This window comes from Podarcis tiliguerta, assembly GCF_965153285.1.
Source record: "Podarcis tiliguerta genome assembly, chromosome: 3".
Classification (NCBI taxonomy): Eukaryota; Metazoa; Chordata; class Lepidosauria; order Squamata; family Lacertidae; genus Podarcis; species Podarcis tiliguerta.
The window spans coordinates 33,263,552-33,287,556 of NC_139536.1; the positions used below are offsets into that span (position 1 = coordinate 33,263,552).

Below are 24,005 nucleotides of genomic sequence, written 5' to 3' on the forward strand. Positions count from 1 at the left end.
GCATACGAAATCTGCATAATGAGTTCCTTTTATTTCTCAAGTCGCCACATACCTTCACGAGCAGTTTTCTGTAGATGCTCTTCGAACTTTGTCAGCCTTTCCTTCTCTCTCTCTCTTTCCTTTTCTCTTTCTTTGCGCAAAATCTCTATCTCCTTTAACTGCTTCTGGCGCAGTTTCTCCTGAGCCGACTTTGATATGGTCACATGGATCTGGACACAATGAAAGCAAAACGCAGTGCATGAAAAATAAGGGACACGTGTGTTGTTCTACATTAGGGATGGAAGAGGACTCTATTTTAAACTTATCTATACATGGAATTTGGTGCTTCCAACCTGATCAAGCTTTGACCACAAAGGACCACCTCTTACACTGAGCATTTGCTTATGTCTGAGCTGCTTGCACATTATCTTTTTCTTTTCCTTTTTCTAAAAAGCCTGCATATTTATACACAAAATTATATTTAAATTTATAAACAAAAATATGTACATATTGTGTATATATAACATGCATAAAAGAGTCAAGCCTCATGCAGGACTGGATTTTTGCTGTATTATGGTATAAGTATTCTTACTTAAGTTTCTCGATACAATATATCAGTAGTTGAATTTATCTGTTTATGTGTTGGTTCCCTTAGGAAACCTGGACTGTATACACATATAAACATTCATGTAATATTATATTTATAATAATGTGTATAATATGTGAGCATTGTTTGTATTATTTAGTGGAGCTAGTAAAAAAAACCCTCACTTCTGATCAAGATCAAGGAGCAAGACAGGAGTCAGGAAAAAATATTGCACAGATAAGCTCAACACCAAGAATTTCATAAAATTCCATCACTACTCTACACACAAGTGAGGAATCTCTTGGCGTAATGTGATTCCACAAACCCAAACAGAACTCATCCATTTTCTTGAAACCTTATTTATTAGAAAGTAAGATAAATATTTCATCAAAATGGAGGATGTGCTAATTTTCTTGTTTTTTCTTCAGTGTAGCTACTTAAATTGAGTACATAGGAATGCTGTGGGTTTCACCTGGAAACATAGTCAAAATAAAAGCATGTCTGATGTGTTCAGTAGATGTCTTTGCTTGACAAGCTATGTGGCCAATAAAAAGATAATGCCCTCCTTATGAGCTCCTGGCTAGTCTATAAAAGATCAAAGATCATAGAATCATGAAGTTGGAAGGGACCCTGAGGATCATCTAGATTAGATCGCACATTGTTTTCTTTCTTTAAAAGTGGCTGCCCCTCCATTCCCCCAAATACTTCCACCCCCAACTTAAAGCTCCTTCCTGAAGCTGGTTTTAGCTCCCGAGAGCTACATGGGGTACCTATTAGGAGATAAAGACTCATGTGAAGGAAGAGAAGCAGGGGTCTTGAAGTTGACCATCAACTGTGAGCACCTGAGCAGCAGGCATTGCAGGCACACAGGTCACGTGGGGCATTTAAAGCACATGACTTCATAGAATCGTAGAATTGGAAGGGACCACATCTAGTCCAACCCCCTGCAATGCAGACATTTTAGCTAAAGCATCCATGACAGATGACCATCCAACCTCTGCTTAAAAACCTCCAAGGAAGGAGAGTCCACAACCTTCCTGGTGTTTAGTTGGAATCTCCTTTCTTGTTATTTGAATCCATTGGTACAGGTCCTACCCTCCAGAGCAGGAGAAAAGAAGTTTGCTCCATCTTCCATGTGACAGCCCTTCAGATATTTGAAGGTGGCTAACATAGTTCCTCTCAGTTTCCTCTTATCCAGGCTAAACATACCCAACACTCTCAACCATTCTTTATAAGACTTGGTTTCCAGACCCTTGACCATCTTGGTCACCCTCCGCTGCACACATTCGTATTGTCATTAATTGAACCCAGAACCTTCTGCATGCAAATCAAATGTTCTAGTGCTGAGCTACAGTTCTTCCCCTTGTAGTTTGCCCCCCAGCCCCAGCTGCATTTAGCAGGGAGGAAACAGCATTGGGAACCTGATTGTAGATTTCCCACAAAACATCTACAGGCAAGTCCCAGTTTAGGTGCATCTGAATGACTTAGGATCATGCACACACGCACAGCACTGAATCTGGAAGTAGCCCTAAAACATTACAAAAAGGGGTGGAACGGGGCAGCTTCTGCATGCTCTGCCAATGCTTATGGGGGTCCAAAATGGAACCCCTGCACAAAACAAGGATTGCTTGTAATTTGTTGGATGCAGCTGAAAGAGAAAGTACAAGTGTAGGCAGATATTAGGCAGAAGACTTGGGGTGGGGTTGGAGACTATTCTATAAGATGAGAAGCAGGAAATTTTCAGAAAAAGTAGGGCATGTGGCCTTATATTATTTATATAATTGATTTCACATATAGTTTCAGGCTGATATTTTAAAAAATGCTGAACCAATGCTTTTTCAGTCCAAGAAAGAAAAGTTTTAGCAAGCACTATTCTGAACAGATGATAAAAGAATCTGGCTTGAGCTATGTAAAAAAAGGCAAGCAATTTATATTAGCAGGAATGTAGAAGGGCAGTATTACTTGAGACCAGATCCTCAGAAATCGTTAATGAATTCCTTTATCCCTAAACTTCACTTTGAATGCCCCTTCTGAGGTTTATGTATCATTTTGTCACTGCAGGAAAACATGCAAGAAATTAAAGAAGTTTCCGAGGCTCTTTCTGCAAAATCAGCTTAATGCAATAAAAACACACTTGATTTCTTCTAGCTGCATACAATTTGTACATCTTCCTTCAGTGCATTCTTTTGGTTTACTACATTTGTTTCCCACCCTTCCTCCAAAGAACTCAGGGCAATGTGCACAGGGTTCTCACTTTTAATCCTATGAGGAATCCCATGAGATAATTTAGATGGAGTTTAGCGCTTCCAGGCAGGTGCTTAATATTGTAAATGGGTCATGGAGATATCACACATGGGTCACTGGCAATAGGAGTTTTAATTTATCAGGCTTGCGGAGCTCTGTTGCATGAGTCTGTGCGGCCCTAAAGGTGATTACAGATGAGGGATTCTCACTGGAAAACATCCCCAGGTACCTGACAATTCAAGTCATTGAAGGATGGGTCTGATCCCTACAATTCCAAACCTGCATGCTTAACTGCAGTGGCATCGTGTAAAAAGCAATAATCAAATGTCACTCACAGTCACCCTCGCTGCTGCTTGCTAACTTACCATACCTTTCCCTTGGCTTAGTTAAATACACATCACCGCACCAACGTGCCCTCATTAGAGCTAGAAAGGGGATAGAAGGCGCATACCCTTCCATTGCTCTCCTTCCACTCGTCATCTTTCAAAAGGCAAGGACTTGAGAGCTGGCCCCCTTCCTTAGCCAGACCGGGAGAGGAGGCGGTTAATGGCAGTACGGATTCTAGTGGACACCCAGTAACCTTCAAGGATGCAGACAGGCCATTTCTGAAAGAGGGTTCCGGCGCACTGGTTTCTGATGAGCCAATAAAGCATAAGAAACACGTTAGCATGGGCAGCGAGCATGTATGAAATAACAAGTGTTACTGTGGAGAGTGTGAGCCAAGAAATTACACAATGTATTAATGTAAATCGAGAGGCTGTGCCAAGGAGATACTCCACTAGATTGAATCACTCCCTGTGTAGATGGACTTAAAAAGGTAGGGGTGTGTGTGTGTGTGTGTGTGAGAGAGAGAGAGAGAGAGAGAGAGAGAGAGAAAGGCCAAATGAAAGAGCTGTCCTCCTTGTTCCCATTTCCTGTCAGCTGTGGGTTATGCTATTATTACCTTTGTAAATAAATTGTAGTAGTCAAGTGGGACCTGTAACAAAATATGTTGCAGTGTATCCTCACCTCTGGAAAAGCCTGTTCCTTTTTTGGGGCTCCAGCCAATCAACCAGTCATGCTCTCCTACAGCACGCCATTAGGAACATAGAGAACATAGGAAGCTGCTTTATACTGAGTCAGAACATTTGTCTATCGAGCTCAGTGTTGTCTGTTCTGACTGGCAGGATTTTACAGTCAGGGTTCTTGCCTAGTCCTTGCTGGAGATGTCAGATATTGAACCTGGGAACCTTCTACCACTGAGCTACGGCACTTCCCCTACCTTGGTTTTCCTGGTTTTCTTTTCCAACTAAACCTCTGCATTCTGTGGCCACTGAGCATGCACCATCCCCTTTAGTTTGCAAGGCCTTACTATAAAACCTCAGGAGTCCCCAAGCATGCCAATAGCAACCTGCTGTTTCTCAGGGGCCCTTATTTGACTCCATTTCTACCAGTACTCACCACGTGAGTTTCCTAGAGGGATGGTGTTGTGCAAAGAGTTCTGCTCACCCCATCTCAAAAAAGACATGATGTTTATCTGGCAATCCAAACAAGGGGATGAAGCAGCTTCCCTGCGCGAAAAGACTGAAGTTTTTGTGCGTGCGTGAGTCACCTTGCAGGGGGCGGGAGAGAAGGATGTGGGCGCATGATAGAGGTTTATAAAATTATTAATGGTGTGGAGAGCGGGCGACAAGATGTGAGGAGCAGTTGTCACTCGCTCACTAGTATGCACTTACTCATAACATTAGTGAATAAAACTGACTGTCAGTATAAAAGACAGCACTTGGTGTAGCATAATTATGTTAGGTCACCATGCAAGCACTCTTACACCACTTCACAGCTCCCCCCACAAATAATCATGGGAAATGTGGTTTGTTAAGGGTGCTGGGAATTATGGCTCAGTGAGGTGTCTTGTAACACCTTTTAGCTCCCTTAACAAACCAGGAATCCTTGGGGAAGAGGAGCCGTGGCTGCTAAAATGGCGTAAAAGCACTTTAAATACGTGGTGTGAATCAATCTCTACTACTGGTGATTGAGGACAGGGCTTTCCATGGCTATTGTAAACTCCATGTTCAGAAGCAGTTTCCTTTGAACAACAGATACTGGGTACAGGCTGTTGCCTTCACACATTAATCATGAGCTCCCTGAGGCTGGCTGCTGTGAGGAGGAGGATGCTGGGGTAGAAGGACACTTGAACTTATCCATCAGGCTTTTTCTTTCACTCTTTCTCTGATTTTGTGATTGAACTTGGTTCCATATGAGCTACTTCTGATTCCATCAACTGGAGTTAAAATGAGCCTTCATTTAGGAATAGTGACTCATCAGCTTAGGTAAATTGGTTATTTTCCTTTTTGAGGCAGAGAGCTCAAGCTCACACCTTTCAGCTGTTTGTTCCTGGGGATAATTATTTCTTTCAGCTATCTCTCTCTCTCTCCTGAGATAATCCCTTTGAGGAGACAGTACCTTGAAGATATCAGTCATACTCCTACTTACATTTCCTCAAGTATTTGCTCTTTCTTGATGCCCATCCCCACAGACTAACTACTGCAAGTAGCCTCTCCCTTTGTCCTGTCAAGAACACTTCAATTGTATTGTATACAGAAGCCTTCACCAACCTGGTCCCCTCTAGATATTTTGGACCACAAGTCCAATCAGCCTCGGCCAGTGCTGGCTGCAGCTGATGGAGCTGTAGTCCAAAACATCTGGAGGGCAAAAGTTGTCAAAATTTGATACCAGGCTTGCCTGGGCCAGCTGTATTGAGTTATGGTGATTGCCCATAATATGTCTTGTATTAATACGTGCAGTCTTCCTTAACTTCCCTACGACTCCACATTCACTTAAACTATTTTCAGAGGCAGGGCTGGCCCAAGGCATTTTGACACCTGAGGCAAACCACAAAATGGTGTCCCCTCAACCAGGCAAGGAGGGATGATTGAAGGTCTACATGAAGAACAAGGGAAGGGGATAAAGATCTACATCAGGAACAAAGATGGGAGGAGACCATTGCACCTTTAGAGGCAGTGGGCAGGGGGCTGCTGAGGAGACAGAAGATCCAGCCTCCAGGGAGTATGCCATAGCCGTCACTGCTACCAGGGAACAGCAGGTGGTGCACTTCTTGGAGGTTGGATCTGCTGCCCCTGTAGACACTGCCATCTGTGGTGGTTGCCTCATCTTGACTCATGGGTGGGTTGGCCCTGTTCAGAGAGGTGGTCATGTTAGCTTTTTATTTAACATAGACACCGTGGCAGGTGCTGCGTACAATTTACAATTGATATGGATATTTAGTGCTTAGGTCAGATGGAGAAAGCTCTAATGGCTACACTGCCAAAATGAATAGCTTTTTCTCTCATCCATGCAGCCCTTTCAAGTGTCTCTGTTTTCCAGGGAGTGTCCTGGATTTACAGAAGTTGTCCCAGTTTCTGATTTAATCCCACTTTTCCTTAGGACATCCCCATTTTCATTGGAGAAATGTTGGAGGGTATGTCCATATAGATTATGCTTCTCACATATATACGGATAGGCACACGCACACGCACACACACACACACACACACACACCTTAATAATTAATAAACCAGATCCCATTTCTCCCACCCAGCCAAGATATTCCCTCTCTCCCAACCCAACCGCATAATAGACATGAACAAGGATGGACAAATTAGAGTAGGCCATGGGAAAGGAAGTGAATCTCCTATACAGGAACATCTTTGGTTTAATGTGTTAAATGAATCTCTGCCTGTTTATGAAGATACACTCCACAGGAATCTCATTTGAACCCAGCACTGCTTACATATCTAGGAGTCCATGGGCACCTGGATGTGTGAGATTGCTGAGCAGAGTGTGCATTCAAAAAGTCTGATTTGGAGGAGTCAGTGGGAAAACGAACAAGGAAGGACCACAAGGAAAACACAAAGGCCCAGATGAAAAATAAAGAGAGTGGGGTGGCTGCTTTGGGCCCTGTAGCCTGAAGCATCCCACTTCCGACCTTATTTAATATATTATTTCATCTCCTACTTTTTCAGGTTTGTATTACATACATAACAATATGCATTGGAGAGCGTCAGGATTTTGTTCATGAAATGATGTTTTCTCTTGTGCTGTGAGAAGATCCAGGGAAAATGCCCCTTTCTCTTGGATAGGGAATTAAGAGGTATTTTAACAGAATTCAGCTCTTTGAAGCGGTTGCCTCAATAAATCCCTTCCTGACACATCCCCTGAAGTGGGATAATTACCAAAGCTAGCAGCTCAGCCACCTTGATATTAGCACCTTTGACTAGGCAATCACCCCAGAGAGCAGAATGTGAAAGCCTCCATCTTAACACACAACCCAGGACTTGCTCTCCAGATGAGCTTCTTGTGGCACAGGGAACTAAGAGAGGCCATGCTTTAAAAAGCAATGAAGTCACTCCAGAAACTAATCGGAATTTACACAACAATGCTGCTTAAAAATCAATAGCGTTTTCTCTTATTCTGTTCTTACCAGCCTACTGAGTGCTTTTACTACTAAAGCTGCCACACAAAAACAATCACCTTCCTTGCTCAGCAGATCAACAATACATCTTCACATGGCTGCTTTCTCCAACGCCACAAAGCCCAGCAGGGTGGCAACAGAAAGAGGTTCTTTCTATTTTATTATTTATTTTATGCTTTTATCACGTTTACATCCTGCCGTGCCCCCTAGGAGCTTAAGGCAGCACACGTGGCTATATTATAGCCTCACAAAATCCCTTTGAGGTAGATTAGGCACAGAGAGAAGGGTGGGGGAGAGCAATTCATATCTGAGCTTTGAACCCAAGTCTGCACTTTGACTGCAAGCTACACCATGCATGCTCTCAAGGCTGCCTCTTGCTCCCAAAAGCTAGACAGACTGAGGATTTTTGGGTGTGGGGAGAAGTTGCATTAGTAAAACTTTTCTCCAGTGTTTTTTATTTTGCAGCTGACATAGGAATGTGGCATTGACATGTACATCACAGTGATTGCCCCCTGTGCCCTCCCATGCCTCTTGTCTGCTTCTTACCATGACTCTGACTGAAATATATCTGCACTGTCCGGTGCTTTCATTCCAATAAGTACTCTTTATTTCCCCATTTTCTAATCCTGACCCCTCTGGTTCAAGATCTCTGCTCCACTCACAGCCTGGCCTAGAAGCTTCTGTTTGCTTCCTGGTTCTGCCCTCCCTTCTGCTGCCACATTGCAGCTTTCCTTCGTGATTGATCATCTGGTTTTATTTGCTACCCCGACATTGGCCTGCCCCCAAATTCTGTCTCAGAGAAATTACTTTCTTCCTACACTGGGTAAACATCTGCCAGGGTTGGTTAAGTCTAGCAACTCCTGTGTCAACACGCCAAGATCAGGTTTGATGAACATGAACAGTCCCTGCCAGCCCTTGCGATCCTTTTTAATCATGAGGAGCTGCTGAGGTCCCGTCAATGAACTTTTCAATTCCATTTTTTCTCTGTGGGCACATGAATTCATATGCCTTACCTGCTGACAAGCAGCAAGACCACATCGCTCCTTCAGACTTCTGAATGCATTTGCTTTGCTTGAGCACCTTCTTGTCCAAAGGCTGCTCCAAGCTACTATGTATGTAAATGTCACATTGAGAGGGTAAGAGGACCCCGTCTGCTTCTCTGCCAAGATGTGTGCTCTCCAGACTGGTTTGCAGTTTTGTGCTGGGAAGCACAGGCATTTGCAAGCCTTCTTGTACGCATCTTGAAACATGGATGCACAAACCTTTCTCTAATAAAAGTAGCATCATGAGCATCTCTAACACCACTACCTAGTGGATTGTTGTTGGTTTTTTTAGGAAGATGCTTTCAGCATTAATGTCTCCCAAATGTCACACCCACATTTTCTGATAGAACATATATGCGACCTGTACCTACCCAGAGTGTTGAGGGTGCTGTCCTCAGCATTCAAAGGCCCTGTCCCCGACCTTAAAACAATTGGGAGAAAAAGGAAAATATGAAAATAACAAAGTGGGAGGGGGGAACCCAGGTTTCTGCCAGAGAGGTAATATTACAGCACTTATATGGTGCTTTAAATTATTCAACATGCATACAAACACACTACCTTCAACAATCTGAAAAAGTAGGTCAGTATCACCCCCATATTGGAAATTAATGGGGAGGAGGGAAGAGATGCAGCTAGAAGACAGTGGCCATGCTCATATGTAAAATTGACCACAAACCATGCTTAGTCAGCTTGGCCTGTGACCAAAGCTGCATGGATCTCAGGCGCTCTCCTGCTTTGTCTCTCCCCTTTTTAACATGACACACAAGCCAGGACTCCTGGTTCTTTTCCCCAAATCAAGCATAGCAAGCATAGTCAAGAAGAAACCTTGGCTTCCGCTCCCTGTTTGTTTGGAATGGAGGCTCACGCCTAATGCTATGCCAGATGGCCCATGGCTCATTTCCCTGATTTAGGAAGGAAGGAGCAAAGTGGGAAGAGCTCAAGCTGTATGCACCAGCACAAAGCTCATGCACAGGCTAATTTCACTACTGTAGCTATGGCTTGTGGCCAGCATTCTGTGTAAATGAGGCCAGTGACGGGCTTAAGACTACCTAACAAATCCAGGGCAGAGTTGAGGTTTGAACTAGGTACTTCCTGATGCGTAGCTCAGCCACTATGCTACACCAGAGGCACTATGGCTTTGAGTAGCTGCTGAGAGCTAGAGCAAGGGGTGGCTATTGCCTTCAGTCTGCTTAGGGGCTTCTCAGACACATCTGATTGGCCATTATGGGAAACAGGATGCTGGGAGAGCTGTACCAGTGATCTGACCCAACAGGGGTCTTTTTATGTTCAGAGCTGCCTCAGAAAGCCACAGTCATGCAATGGAGAGCTGGAGCTCACATAAAAGGGGAAAGTTGTATCCTCTGAGCTTCGGGGAAGCTGGATACTGCAGGCGAGGCTTTGAAAGAGAGAGGAAACAAAGGCAGTGCAAGAGGTCTGATAAACAAAGGAAATGAAAGCAGGAGCCATCTACCTTGTTTCAGAGGAATCTTCTGTAACAAGAGGAGCAGATTCCAGCAGGAACTGTGATGAGCCTGGAAGGAGTTCTTGAAAATTCTGAGAATTTTCTTCTTCAAGTGCCTTTGCTGATTTGGGGATAGGTGGGATCAAAGCAGTACCTAAAGACCTCCTCAGATTCTCACCATGGCTATGTAAGATCTGCAGGAAAGCATGGTTTGAAAGACACGGGACAATGACATTATCACTCAGTATTTGCAGGTAGCCAAAAGACACCTCTGTGTTGAGGCTCATGGAGTGCAAGAGTCAGCAACTGGTTTGACCCCTTTATATATATAAAATCACTTAAAATTTGCTCCTACCTCCTGAGCAGGACTACCAAGTAATCTACTTTGACCTGCTGGTAGCAATGTGTCCTCAGACATGGCTGTTACTGCCTGAACAATGTCACTTTAATGCATGAACTAAGATGTGACATGGAAAGTCACTTCACTAAGGGTTGGTCAAAACAATCAGAAAAAAACACGCGAGGCAGTAGCACTTCTAGGAAATGCCCTTGGAAACCTGAAGTCCTCTAAGCAAAAAATAAAGTGGGACTAGGATTAGTCCTGGAAAGTGGTAAAGAATAATGTGGCACAGTGGAGACAAGGTGGTACAGGGGAAACTGAGGGCTCATCAACACTTTGGCTGGTCCCTTGCTTAGAAAGCACTTGCCTGAGAGGCTTTTCCCTTGCCCCACTCCTTTCCCAGGGAAAACCCACTCTTTGACTCTAAATCTGAGAAAACGTCAATCTGGAGAAAACCCAAATTGCCATTTGCTCCGACTGAGCACTAAAGAGTAATTTTCCCCGGGGGTAAGCAGTGGAAGTGTGGATAAGCCCTGAGACTAACCTCGTTTTCCTTCACATATTTTTATAAACAACAGTTGCTGCATCAATCTCTAAGAATAAGAGAGGGATGGATCAGCCCTTTTTTTAAAAAAAAAAGAAGACTCTCTAAACCAAATTCTACTGATGCAGAAAAAATAAGCACTTGAGCTGCACAGAACTTTTCAAGGGGCAAAAATGTGGGAAGTTCTGTGTGGATGAAAGATAGACTATTTCAGCTAAAGTACAACATTTTCCAACATCTCGGTGCTCTCTGCATCACCTGCAGTATGATAGCGCCCCCTGCTTGTCCTCCTCCTGTCTTTGGCAGGAGAATTTCAACACTCTATTCCCTTTTTCTGTTCTTATATATTTTACTGGAATAAATTTCGATCACACTCTCCAGGATGTATCTATTATTCCTGCCAGACAGCCTTGAGCTCCGGCCAATTTTGCAACTCCTTCGACCTTCCATCAAAATCTGCTTCTCCGAAGTCTATTAATTTTTTACATTAGTGCTCCTCCTGCCGGCCCTCATCAGCTTCTCAGCTCCTGGATGATAAGGTGTGATCACCGGATCCTTGGTCCTCTGCAAATGCCACTTAACAATTTGTCATATCTAACTGCAAGTTATTAACTCCAGAGGCGCTTCATATCTCACGGACTGTGCAGTATAACACAGAGGATCTTCCCATATCAGGAAGAGATTTCTAATGCCAGGTACCTCACTGAACTGATGTTTCCCTAATGTCACTGTAGAACTAGTGAGGGCTTGTTGGGGACTGACTGCCAACAGATAGGCCTCTTGATTCCTTTGCCCAGCTGAGTAGACAGGATCACTGACTTGATTCAGTATAAGGTAGTTTCATAGGTTCAATTTCTTTCCTAGTACACATTTTATCCCTTTGCATGTAATTTTCTGCCCCTCTTCAAAGCAATACAATTTGAACAACAGACAGCGCATTCATACCAATTTGATTATGCTTGTGCAACAGACTCTGCAATTCAGCTGCAGACTAAATCAAATGTGATTTGGTGCAATTGACCCAACATCATAACCTTGCCATGCCGGCAAACATTAGCTCCTCAGTTTTTAATAACAGAAACAATAAAGCGAACCCAAATGCTTCTAGAAGCATAAATCTTCTCAGGCACAAATACCACCGCATTTCAGCATCTTCATTTGACAGTACCTCTTGAGTGTCTGCTATTGACTCCTGGTTGTCCGCTCTAACTTCCAAGCAGTTTCCCAACACTTTCTGCTGTCTTTCACGAGCTCCGTCAGCCTCTGGGGTAGTGGGGATGCTCTGAATAGGAGGCATGGGCTTGGAAGCGACCAGCAGTCTTTGAGAGGCAGATCTGGAAATGGTTGGTTTCAGGGCAAGTCCCTGAGGACCCACAGAGTTCAATAAGCCTGGAAATGCAAAACACAATGGATGTGACATTTTCCCCTGAACGTATGCGCATACACTCAGTACATCACATAAAGGACAATGAGCTCCTCGTACAGCAGCTTGGTGTTGTTGGGAACAGCCTGAAAAACTTGAAAATGTCATTAGAAAAGCCAGGTACCTTTTCCCTCTCTAGAAAATTGTATACCACCACATTCTCACCCTGCAATGATGTCCAGCAGCTATGCAATTGGACAAGATACCAGGACAAATGCTGCTGTGATTGTAGGCTGCTGGAACCAGATTCATGGCTCAAGTATATTCAGTCTCTGGAATATGTGCCAAGTGGGCATTATCTCTTGTTGGATAGAGAGAGGAAAGACACCAATAGGGGCAAACAAGAATCTGTTGTCATATCATTGAGCAGCAGTACCAAGAGTGGGGCTTGGAAATGGTTGCTGTTGGGTGATGTTGGGTGGAACAGTGGAAATGGCTCAAAGGCAATAGTTGTCCTCCATGTTACAGAGGCCTAACTGGCCTTCCCTAGAAGTCAGGCACTTAGTGTCACTGGCCCCATGCTATGGGACACTCTTCCAGAATACATTTTGCAACCCTGTGATTTTCAGGCTTCTCTTGAAGACCTTTGCAACTCTTTATGGGTTTTTCCCCCATCAGCCAGTCACTTTAATTATCATCCTATATTGTTCTTATAATGCTGTATATTTTATTGTACATCTTTCTGTATACAGTTTTACCTCGGGTTACATACGCTTCAGGTTACATACGCTTCAGGTTACAGACTCTGCTAACCCAGAAACAGTACCTTGGGTTAAGAACTTTGCTTCAGGATGAGAACAGAAATCGTGCTCCGGTGGCGCAGCGGCAGCAGGAGGCCCCATTAGCCAAAGTGGTGCTTCAGCTTAAGAACAGTTTCAGGTTAAGAACAGACCTCCGGAACGAATTAAGTACTTAACCCGAGGTACCACTGTACCACCTTGCAATATTGTATAAAATGGCAGTATATGAATACTTCTATCAATAAATTAAAAAGTTGTTATTTATTCAATTTCTATCTTGCCCTTCCTCCCAAAGGAGCCCATGTTTATCCACAACAATATCATTAAGAACAGGTTTTATTTTATTTTATTTTATTACTTTACCTATTCTATTTTAAACAAACATACTGCAGTTTTCAGTGCTAACACTTTGCAGACATGCATTGCCAGGTTGGTTCCTAGTTTTTGTGTGTGTGTGTGTCAATGGCAGATTTTGCCCTCCCTTCATTTGTTCAGCTTTCAACACTGTGGTTTAACGGAGTGTTGAGCTTTAGAACTAGGAATGGAACAGAACCCATAAGTCTCACTGGGCTATTTACTATGGCTCAGCCTCCATTCTCCATCTGTAAAATGAGAACAATGGCAAATCTTTCTCAAGGGATTGTTGCAAGGCTGAAAGCTGTAAGGACTTGAAACGCTTCGCACAAAGAGCTGTTATACATCACTGCAAATAAGACCAATGCTTCTTATCGGAATCAGTAGGCAAGCATCCATCATACCTTTGCTTGATGCATGGATCCCCTCAGACATTCTCCTCTTCTTGAGCTTGTCCTTGATTTGTGCAGTTTCCACGGCTGCACTGCTCACCTCCAGTTCACTGGGACCTTGCCTTGGCAGAGTGCTAGAAAGGTCAGCCATGGCTGCTCTGTCTGTATTCTTCTTCAGAAGGCCATTCCTAATATCCAGAGGTTCTCCTTTGCCTCCCCACAAACATGCCTGCTTCTTTAGAACTGAATGAAGAGAAGCTGCAAGGGAATTTAATGAGAGGCATTCAGTTACTCAACCAGGCCACCATATTGGGGAATCAGGTTTAGCCCTCCTGCTTATTTCTGCAGGGAACAAGAAGGTCACAGTGGCCAGCTGGTTTGGCTAGAACTTCCCTCACCAGCTGGTTGCCAAATGGAAGGCTAAACAGGACCACAGCCAATGGCTGGGCTTTTGTATACTATACATCCTTCACCTTAGGCAGCAAATGTCTTTGACCAGCTCCGCTTGAAGGAATGGGCAGGGTTTCACTAGGGGTTTATTTGAAAGCCATGAATGTGAAGCAGAGTAGGCCTGTCTCTCTTCCCACATTTGCAGCATGTTGGCCAAATATTACCTTCCTCTACTATAAAAGTCAAACGGTCGCCATGCTTGGAGATCCTCAAAAATTGTCATTCTTGCTAAAGTGACCAAAGGCAGTGTGCCTGTCCCTTGGACACTTACACAAGCATAAATGCCACTGAACTCTATGGGACTTACTCCTATATTTATTTTATTTTATTTGTTCATTTCGTAAAAGCTATATACCACTTGTAAGACGAATAAAAATCTCGGCTAGATATTAGGCAATTTCAGCCTGCATCTCGTTTTCCCACTTGCAAGCTGGGCTTTACTTTTACAGGAACAGGACCCATCCAGACTGGTGTAGTTCTGTGTTTGTATTCTGCAACACCCTACTGATGCAATAATGGTGCATCAGTAGTGGACAGGACAGTCCATACATTGTTCTGCTTTATTAGTTGTTCCCCAATGCTCCCCCAAGGTTACCAAGTTACTGCACTCTTCTGCAACCAAAACAAAACAAATACCCCCACAACTCTGAAAAAACTTTTGTGGTGTCAAAAGTTACGGGAGCAAGACATTATGGGACATGCACCAACTGGAAATTAGTGTAAAGGTAAAGGGACCCCTGACCATTATGTCCAGTTGTGGCCGCCTCTGGGGTTGTGGCGCTCATCTCGCTTTATTGGCTGAGGGAGCCAGCGTACATGCTTTCGAACTGCTAGGTTGGCAGGAGTTGGGACCAAGCAACAGGAGCTCACCCCATCACAGGGATTCGAACTGCTGACCTTCTGATCGGCAATTCCTAGGCTCTGTGGTTTAACCCACAGCACCACCCGCATGTCCCCTCTTACAGGGGCAAACAGGGCTGAAAGAAAGGTTGCATATAAAGGTAAAGGTACCCCTGCCCGTACCGGCCAGTCTTGACAGACTCTAGGGTTGTGCGCCCATCTCACTCAAGAGGCCGGGGGCCAGCGCTGTCCGGAGACACTTCCGGGTCACGTGGCCAGCGTGACATCGCTGCTCTGGCGAGCCAGAGCCGCACACGGAAACGCCGTTTACCTTCCCGCTAGTAAGCGGTCCCTATTTATCTACTTGCACCCGGGAGTGCTTTCGAACTGCTAGGTTGGCAGGCGCTGGGATCGAGCGACGGGAGCGCACCCCGCCGCGGGGATTCGAACCGCCGACCTTTCGATCGGCAAGCCCTAGGCACTGAGGCTTTTACCCACAGCGCCACCTGCATCCCAAGGTTGCATATAGCTGCCCCAATACCATCCTGAACACAAACTATCATGAATGCACACTGTTGAGGATGTCTGGAATGGCCCCAGGTCACAAATCCCACCTAGTCTTCCCCCATCCTAACCATCATCTGCTGTCGTCCATCCGTTCCCACAGAGCTGCAAATTGGAATCGATGCTCCCTCCTCTCAGCGACCTGCATCCAGGCTTTGCTTGGGGAACGCTCCCGCAATATATCGCAACAGGAGCTCGGTGCTTGGCTTTAAAAACAAAAACAACACGAATGAAATGAAAAAGGAGGGTCAGAGCAATCATTTGCTAATCTTCCATGTCTAAAGGCCTATTCAAAGGATTAGTAAGTCTATGAAGCAGCAAATGTGTGGTTGTTTCCTAAGTTGCTTGCACAGACACTCTTCCCTCTTGGAAGTGCTCCTGCTTTAAGAAGAATGTGTTTCACTCAAGTTCAGACTGCAGTGCAGAGGTCACCAACCTTTTTGGCCTCAAGGCCCATTTGCAAAATGGAGAAACTGTCGTTTGCACAGGGCACCACACAAACACAGAGACATCAACCTATTAAATTAGCTGCAACAGAATGCTTATTTCAAGCCTAATTTCAGCAGAGGTACAGAAGGGGACACATTGGAAGACTGTGTTAGCAGGAGGAATGGGCAGCACAAATGTCTCATGACCAGCAGGAATGGAGCACTTGCAGCCATTGAAAAAGCAGAATATAACCCTAAGGTCCCACCTTCATGCAGTACGATGCCAACATTTTGCAATATCCTCCCCCTGCAAGAAGGTGTACAACAAAAGAGTAGTAGATGTATATGTTTGTAACTGTGTCAAAAAAACAGTTTCTGTCCAGTGGCAGACCTATGTTTATGGGGCCCTGAAGTTTGAACTGACTCTCAGACTTTGGAATTGTTGAAATATATACAACAAAAAATTAATTAATTTGAGTTGTGTGACTCAAATTTGGTCTACTAGACCCAAATAATTTGAGCAATGCGGACTAAAGTCGCTTCTCAGGGTCCCTGAAGCTTAAGCTTCATCAGTTTCATAGTAGATCCATCTCCTGATACTATCTTATGTCCTTGTTGGACAATACACCCAAGTACAGAGTAGATAAACAAAAGAGGGCTCATCCACTCTTGCCCTTGCCCCACAACTTTCACCCAAGGAAACCCCATCTTTACTGCCGAATCAGAGCAAACATCAACATTTGCTCCAATTTATCGCTAAAGGGAAAGCAGCATGGCAAGGGCAGAACCACTTGGACCCATGCCTAGAAAGCACAGGACAAGCAAAAAACCACTGAGACTCATGCTTTCTAGACATGGGACAAGCACAAGTCTGGATATGCCCAGAGTTTGCTAAAGAAACTGCTATTCCATACTCAGGGTTAGTTTCACATGGCTGATTTGGGCAGGGGTTTTGGATAAATACATTTTTATTTTTGCTTTGCTTGAACTGCATATTTTATATCCCTGTGAGTGGTTCAGCACACACTCAGACTCTAGGTCAACATGAGCTGGGAAGGAATTGAGAAAGTCCCATTGTGTGAGTGGCCTTCTGCTCCTCCAAATTTGCATGGAAGCTAACCATCTTGAGATTGTGTGTTCCTCCTGGCAGGGGTTTTTGTTGTTGTTGTTTTTGGCATTTCCTTTACATTTGGCATTTGCTTTACACTGAAAAGATTGCATGCTAAGTAAGTGACACAAAAACTATATCACCTATTTTAAACAGTAGCACAATATTTGGTGGAAAGTACAGTGTAACAGAAAGAGCGCTGACTGTAATGAACACGTCAGGACGGAAACTGCAGCATTCTTATGTCCTTACTTGTGGTGCCCTGTAGATGCTGCTTAACTCTAATCAGCCTCAGTCATGGATGATGGGGATTGTAGGCCAACATCAGATTACCCATTCCTGGTGTATTGTAACCAGTAAAAGTATTTTGTGGAGAGATTTTCATGGTATATTCTGGCACATTGATGAAGTCAGACACAAATCTTAAGCAAGAGCATTCTCCAGATACATTATATGTGATAACCTAGCAGAAAGTTTCAAATACGGAAAGATAGAAAGAAAGATCTTTACCTGCTGTGAACTCATCATGTGTTGCCATGTGTGTGAGGAAGGGCCCAGGATACTTCTACAACTAAGAGGCTACTGGTTGGCTTTCTTGTTACTGGTTCCACAGCTGCTGTTGTTTCTCTCCCAGAACATCCAAAGGTCTGCACAAAACAACAACAAAGACAAAGCAACCCAGGTGATGCATTCTCTACATTCTTACACTTTATCAGCTAATGGAACTCCTGAACTCTCAGCTATAGGCTAAGGGCTGCTTCTTGTGTCTTGAGGCCCAGGGACCACCCTGTAGCCTAAAGTGTAAATAAGTAGACACCACACAGGATATTGGTTTGGGATCAAATAAGGCCACAACTTTATTGGTTACAGATGTGAGGTTTGGCCATAGGCATTGTGGTAAGCAACAGTGCATGTCACTTCTGCCCATCCACAGGGAGTGTTGCTAAGTGTGAAGCTGGTGGGGGGATGCCCTGTGACCTCCGTCAAATTGGGGCATCCCCCAAGTGGTTCCCTTTGGAGGAGTGGTATGGCCCTAGCCCCTGTCTAGGTGTTGGACAGGAACCACTCCTTCCGGATCCTTTTAACAGGATACCCTTACCCATGGAGGGGTAGGCAGAGGCTACAACCTCCTCTCCAAACAAGACTAGGCTTACCCAATGCCTAACTGCCTCACAAAGTTGTGATGATTGCTATGAGGTAGGCGAGAACCCAAATGGCGGTGCCAATTAGCCAAGTGGGGAAAATCCTGGGCGCGGCACCAAGGGCCGCAATTGGTTGGTTGGCCCTGGGGAATACCTACTACCTCCCGCTGCCTTTGGCTCGATTTGCGGTGGAAATACGATCTGGCCGGCAATAGGACAGTTTTCCAGGGAGGCCCAGGGCCCACTCACAAAGCCACCTGCCCACAAAGGAGGGTGAATGGACTTACATTAACAATTCCCTACACAGAGATAATCTCCATGTAAGAGGAAGAAAAGCAAACATAACACCACGAGTACTGGTGTTGCTACAAAGGCACGCCAAGATGTCAATAGTAATCCATGGCTTCCTATGAGGAGTGACCCCTGTCCAAGCCACATCCTCTAACAAGCAGCTGCTTGCACATTGGAGACTTGCAATACAATGGCAGGAATGCCTGATGTAAGCAGATGCATGGATCATTTCCTTATGAAGAGGCCAAAAAAATGTACAGTTATTAGTTAAGGACTAAAGTACAAAAATTGTAAAAGGCAACACAGGCACACAAATTAAAAAATCATTTAAAAAAATAAGTGTCTAAAATGGTGTCACTGGAAAAGGTCATACTGAAGGTGTCCCAAAGTTTCGAGATGTTGTGAATAAGCCTTTCAACACACAACAGGGATTGGGAACCTGTAGAGCTCTAGGTGCTGCTGGGCCACTATTATATCTCAGTTGGTAGAACATGAGATTCTTAATCTCAGGGTCATGGACTTGAGCTCTTTATTGGGCAAAATATTCCTGCATTGCAGGGGGTTGGACCAGATGGCCCTTGTTGTCCCTTCCAACTCCACAATTCTTTGATTCTATGAACTCCCATCAGAACCACCCATCATGGCCAATGGTTGGGGAGGACAGAAGTTCTAGTACCACAACATCTGGAGACCTACATATTTCTCATTCCTGCACTAAATATGTTAAAATAAAATCTCTTTAAGCAAGTCCTAAGAGTAGTAGAAACACAATTGTCACCCGAGAAGATGGTGCTACTGTTGCACTCTTAGCAAAACAAAGCAAGGCAAGGCAAGGCAAAAAAAACCCCCACCACTCAGATCTTCCGTGATCTGAACAGAGAGATGGAAGAACTCTGAGGAAAGCACAGAACAAGCATCTGGTGATGACGACACCATGTAGCTCAAGAGAGCAAAGCCTGGCTATCCTACAGTAAACACCTAACCTAGGTCTGCAGATATTGCAGCTTATGGTAAAATTCACATTAATTTCACTGACAGGCAAGCACGATTATGATGATAAACACCTTTGACAATTCCACAGACAGGATCTGAGTGAGGGAAGAGTCATCCCCATAATAAACCAACAGTGGTGAGGACCCAGAGCGATTGATTTGTGAGGGGGAGAAATTGGATGCCTCATGCTTGGTTAAGCCATAAGACATGAGAGCGTGAGCCTAGGATGGAAGAGCCAGAAGTATTTATTCATTCTTCCAATAAAAATGAAATATTGAGAATACCTCTGTATACGCCTCAACACAAAATAAATGTGCAAGGATAAAATACTAGCCAATTAACTGTAAATTTAGATGAGTTGACCATTTATTAATTTATTGATCCATTTATCACGCCTGCAGCCTGCCAACCATTTCTCAGGCATCTTCCCCGTGCAGCAATATATTTACATTTGTTTCTCCTCGGTATTGTGCTCTGCTACATGAATTCCTAAATTTAATCACATGGAGGTGCAGGAAAGTTTCAAGAGCGGAGACAATTTGGATTTTTCATGCTGAACAAAAATCCCATCTTAGCAAGGAGAGCATGCAGTGTAGGAAAACCATTTGGCAGTAAGTGTGCCAAACAACATTACACACACACACACACACACACACACACACATATATATATATGCAAGCTCTTGCGCTCCCTTTGTATTCTTATAGCTGTGGGTTTCTATCATGCAAAATCATAGGAATTCCTTTCTTTCTCCAGTATGATAAAACTTGTGACTGGATGAGATAAAGGGCATCTTTATGAACTAGCTAAGTGAGTTGAAGCTGTGGATGGCACCCCCCCTTTCATTCTTAACAATCTCTTCTCCTCTCTTGACCTCTTCCTTGATGGATAATCAGCTCTAAAGTCACCGTAGAGGTTCTGGCTTTCATTGGCTTATCTGCCCTGATGCAGCAAAGAGGCACGCTAGCCTTGCATAAGGCTGCTAGGAGGGGGAGAACTCAGTCTTTCTTATAACCATTTGTTTTTAAAATTTATATCCTGCCACTTCTTCCAGAAAGGCTGTGTTCAGCTCACAATGAAAACAGCTATAAAAATACTAACAAAGAAGCCCTTTCCAGGCAGCCTTGATCTCCACATACTCAGAAGGTCATGTCTGCAAGGAGCCTACATGCACATACATTATTTGGTTCCTATTTATACATACCATACACACAGAAACTTGTATGCAGGACCCTTGAATGTATGGCTGCCAAGGTAGGAGCCATTGGGTTCCAGCCCTCTCCATACGCATTCCTTTGTGCCCTATGTGCTGTTTATAAATATACAGTATTTGACATCCCCAATCCCATCCGCTGTCCCTGCTCCCAACCTCCCCCCCCCCCATGGCTATTTGAACGCTGGAAAAGATTCTGCTCAATAGAACATATGCATAGATATCTGTATGCAGATAACAGTGGGAAGAGCAGGCTTCCTGGCTGTGTGGATAAAGCCCTGCCTGCATATTTATTGTACGTGCACAAGCTCCAGTCTTCAAGTGAGATCAGGAAGATCAGGAATAAGGACAGTGTGCCTGGCTCCATTCTCTTCTCTTCCTGAAAAAAAGGTTCACGCTGATGCCAGAACAGCCCCCATTTGGTGATTATCTCAAAACAGCAAAGTAAATAAAAACCAACAGATTTCTAATGGGAGCATATGGACTAACATTTTGATGTGAACATTGTGTGGACACAGCAAAAAGAAACCTTGCATGCATGCAGAGCACTGATGCAGCAATGAACACCCATCTGAAAGCACCCTTCAAACTGGAGATAGATAATAAAGCAGAACTTGCAACAGAATCAGGGAATGAGTGTCTCCTCCCTCCTAAAAAGAATGTTCCTGTTCAAGCTTCCAGCCAGCCAATCCCTCCCTCGACTTCTCGTCCATGTGCTTCATTTTTTGTTTTCAATGGTTACTCTTCTTTGCATGACTACTGAGCATGCTCAGTTCTCACTGGGTGAGTGTGTGCATTTGTTATATGTTTTTAATTATTATTATTATTATTATTATTATTATTATTATTATTATTATTATTTATTTATACCCTGCCTGTCTGACAGGGTTTCCCCAGCCACTCTAGGGGGAAATTGTACTTCTGCAAATAAATGCCATCTCCACAGTAGTCAAAGTTCTGGGGCTCCCCTCAATGCTAACCCTAACTTGCTGTTGTTGCCATCTCTTTATATGCCACTTCTGTTACCAAAAGGTTCTTCAAACGGGATGGAGGCCGCAGTAATTTGTCAAAAGGTTGCATAAATCAGATTCATCGCAAAGTAACCAGCCTCTTTGATCACAAGCAGAAGCATGAGTAGGAACGAGAGTGAGAGCAGGAAAGATTAATTCTGAATCCAAACTTCAGGAGCAATTAAACACCAATAATGAGTGCCAAGACTCGGACACAACAAATTATTCAAGCATTGTGCCCAGTGTTTTCAGAGTACATATTGTTACAGTCTCCACTACAGTTGTGGCCAAGATACACTAATTTCTGAAAGGTTGGCTGATTGACTGCAAAAAGTTGCAGAACAATTTAAGGAAAACAAAGAGGAGAGAACAGAAGGTTTCTTTTCATTTGTGCTTCCTGGGGGACTGACCTAGTGGGCATCGAAGTCAACAAAAATACTTCTTGTTGACTTCAATGAATTCTAGATCTTATGCAGAAGTTGCTAAAAACAGAAATGATATAGTTTCCAGATAATCACTCTGCAGGTACTGTTGCTGCTGGATTCAAAAACAAATCTGTGAGAATTCTTCAGTTCTTCAACAGAAAGAGGGTTGATTCATACAGGCATGTTCATCACTTGAGTGGCACAATGGTTCAGTGTATCTGGCTGTTAACCAGAAGGCTGGTGGTGTGAGCCCTCCCAGGGACTGCTGTGGGCAGGATTTCTTCTTAGCACTAGATTGGACCAGGTGACCCTCAGGATCCCTTTCCAACTCTACAGTTCTGTGATACTATAGCTGCAACATCCAGTGATGATTTGCATGTGTGAATAAGTTTAGATATAAAAACCAGTGTGCTTGGTTCTATCTGCCCTGTTTACCCAATACGGTTTCTCTTTTTTTGTGGTACCTAGCCAATCGCTATCCTTATTTTGCTTGGAAATACTTGGAGCAGAAGTGGGGAATCCACGGCCCTCTTGCATGTTGTTGGACTTTAGCTCCCATTAGCCAGCCAGCATGGCAAATGGTCTTGGATTGTGGGAGCTGTGGTCCCCAAAACATCCAGAGCATCACAGGTTCCCCATCCCAGACTTGGAAGATGCTCTCACAAAGATGTTAATGTGTGTAGCATCAGAGAGCAGCAGATTCTCTTCCATCCTTCCTGCCCTCATAACTAGTATACTCTGGATACGTATTATCTGGATAGTACACACGGCTGAATGTTCTCCAGTTACAGCTCTTTTGAAAGACTTACAATCAGATCCATTGTGAGATTGGGCATTCTTTTTAACATTCTTATATTTTAGCAGCCCGTGCAGGACATGCTATTGCAGAGTAAATGAATGGTGGCCTCCACTATGTCATTGCTAAGGCACCCCATGAGCTGGGGACTCCGGGGGCAGGGTCCAATGCCTTGCTCCCTGCAGCTCATCAGGGGCTACTATGACCATTCATCAACCCAGTTGGACCAGGGGACTTGGCTGCCTCGATTTAACTGCTGCTTCAGTCATGGTTCCTGAACTTGAGCAACTGGTCCTTGGGGATATGTATCTTGTCCCCACATTATCCACCCATTTTGGAACTTCACCAAAGATTCACCTGCCTCCGCCTCTTCAGATCCTTATCTGACTGCTGGGTGTCAGGAACTGAAGGGAGATTTAGTCCAAACAGATCATAAGGCCGGAAGAAATTACTATAGGGTAACCACAGCTAACCAGAAACCCTCCAGAGTCATTCCAATTTCTTGAGCAGATTAAAGCCTTATGAGATGCTACTGTCTGCAAACAAACATATGCTACAAGGCATGGAAGCCAAAGCTGGCAATGCTAAATGACTCAGATAATTCTATAGCTCCACATGCCACCAAATAGGAGACTGCAACTCTTGGGTCACTTCGACTCTTTCGCACCACACCTGACGCTATCTGCAAGATGGATGAGATCCTTACCTGCCTGTTGACACTTTCAGGGCAAAACCGTCTTTGCAAGCACCAAGAAGCTTCTCCACATACCCCGGCAAGTTTCCTCTTGCTGAGTCAGAGATGAGACAGCATCTCCCGAAGTAACAGCAAGAAAAGGATTCCTCTCTAGAGAGGGAAGAGAGTAACCAGCAAACATCTCTAATAATGAGCTAAGGGAGTGCCCGCCTCATATCCCTTAGAGGAGCTGAGAGTCCCTGAAACTGCTTGTCAATGACAGGAGGATGGCATCGCTGAAAACATTCTCAGGAATTCTCAAAAGCCAGGAGGAGCCGGTGTCGAGCATTCGTTGTTCCCACCAGTTGTGCTTTCGCAGAGCTCTGCTTCTTGAGACTGTACTGACACTTCAGCAAACTAGCTCTTGCACAGTCTTGGGATTTGCCATCTGCATACAAAGGTGACCAAGATCCATCTACTCAATGACACCTTAGAATTCTCTCCCTGCTCCCCAC

The 24,005-nt window shown here is 44.2% G+C and overlaps 1 protein-coding gene across 8 annotated transcripts in view; it reads right to left on the reverse strand.

Annotated features, from left to right (window-relative positions):
• Positions 1-24,005, reverse strand: part of TOGARAM2 (TOG array regulator of axonemal microtubules 2) — a 71,975-nt gene that overhangs the window by 27,986 nt on the left and 19,984 nt on the right. For 5 of the 8 annotated variants that reach the window (XM_083434423.1, XM_083434418.1, XM_083434425.1 and 2 more), the window contains 8 exons: positions 17,458-17,594; positions 15,483-15,617; positions 13,570-13,815; positions 11,817-12,037; positions 9,774-9,958; positions 8,674-8,723; positions 3,261-3,442; positions 53-209 (listed from right to left, as the gene is read on the reverse strand). In XM_083434423.1, the coding sequence (XP_083290549.1) occupies positions 53-209; positions 3,261-3,442; positions 8,674-8,723; positions 9,774-9,958; positions 11,817-12,037; positions 13,570-13,815; positions 15,483-15,617; positions 17,458-17,485 (1,204 nt within the window). In that variant the 5' untranslated portion in view covers positions 17,486-17,594. Of the gene's footprint in view, positions 1-52; positions 210-3,260; positions 3,443-8,673; positions 8,724-9,773; positions 9,959-11,816; positions 12,038-13,569; positions 13,816-15,482; positions 15,618-17,457; positions 17,595-22,006; positions 22,059-23,523; positions 23,662-24,005 lie in introns of those variants that run through there. The other 3 variants (XM_083434421.1, XM_083434422.1, XM_083434424.1) reach the window with 2 other exon arrangements.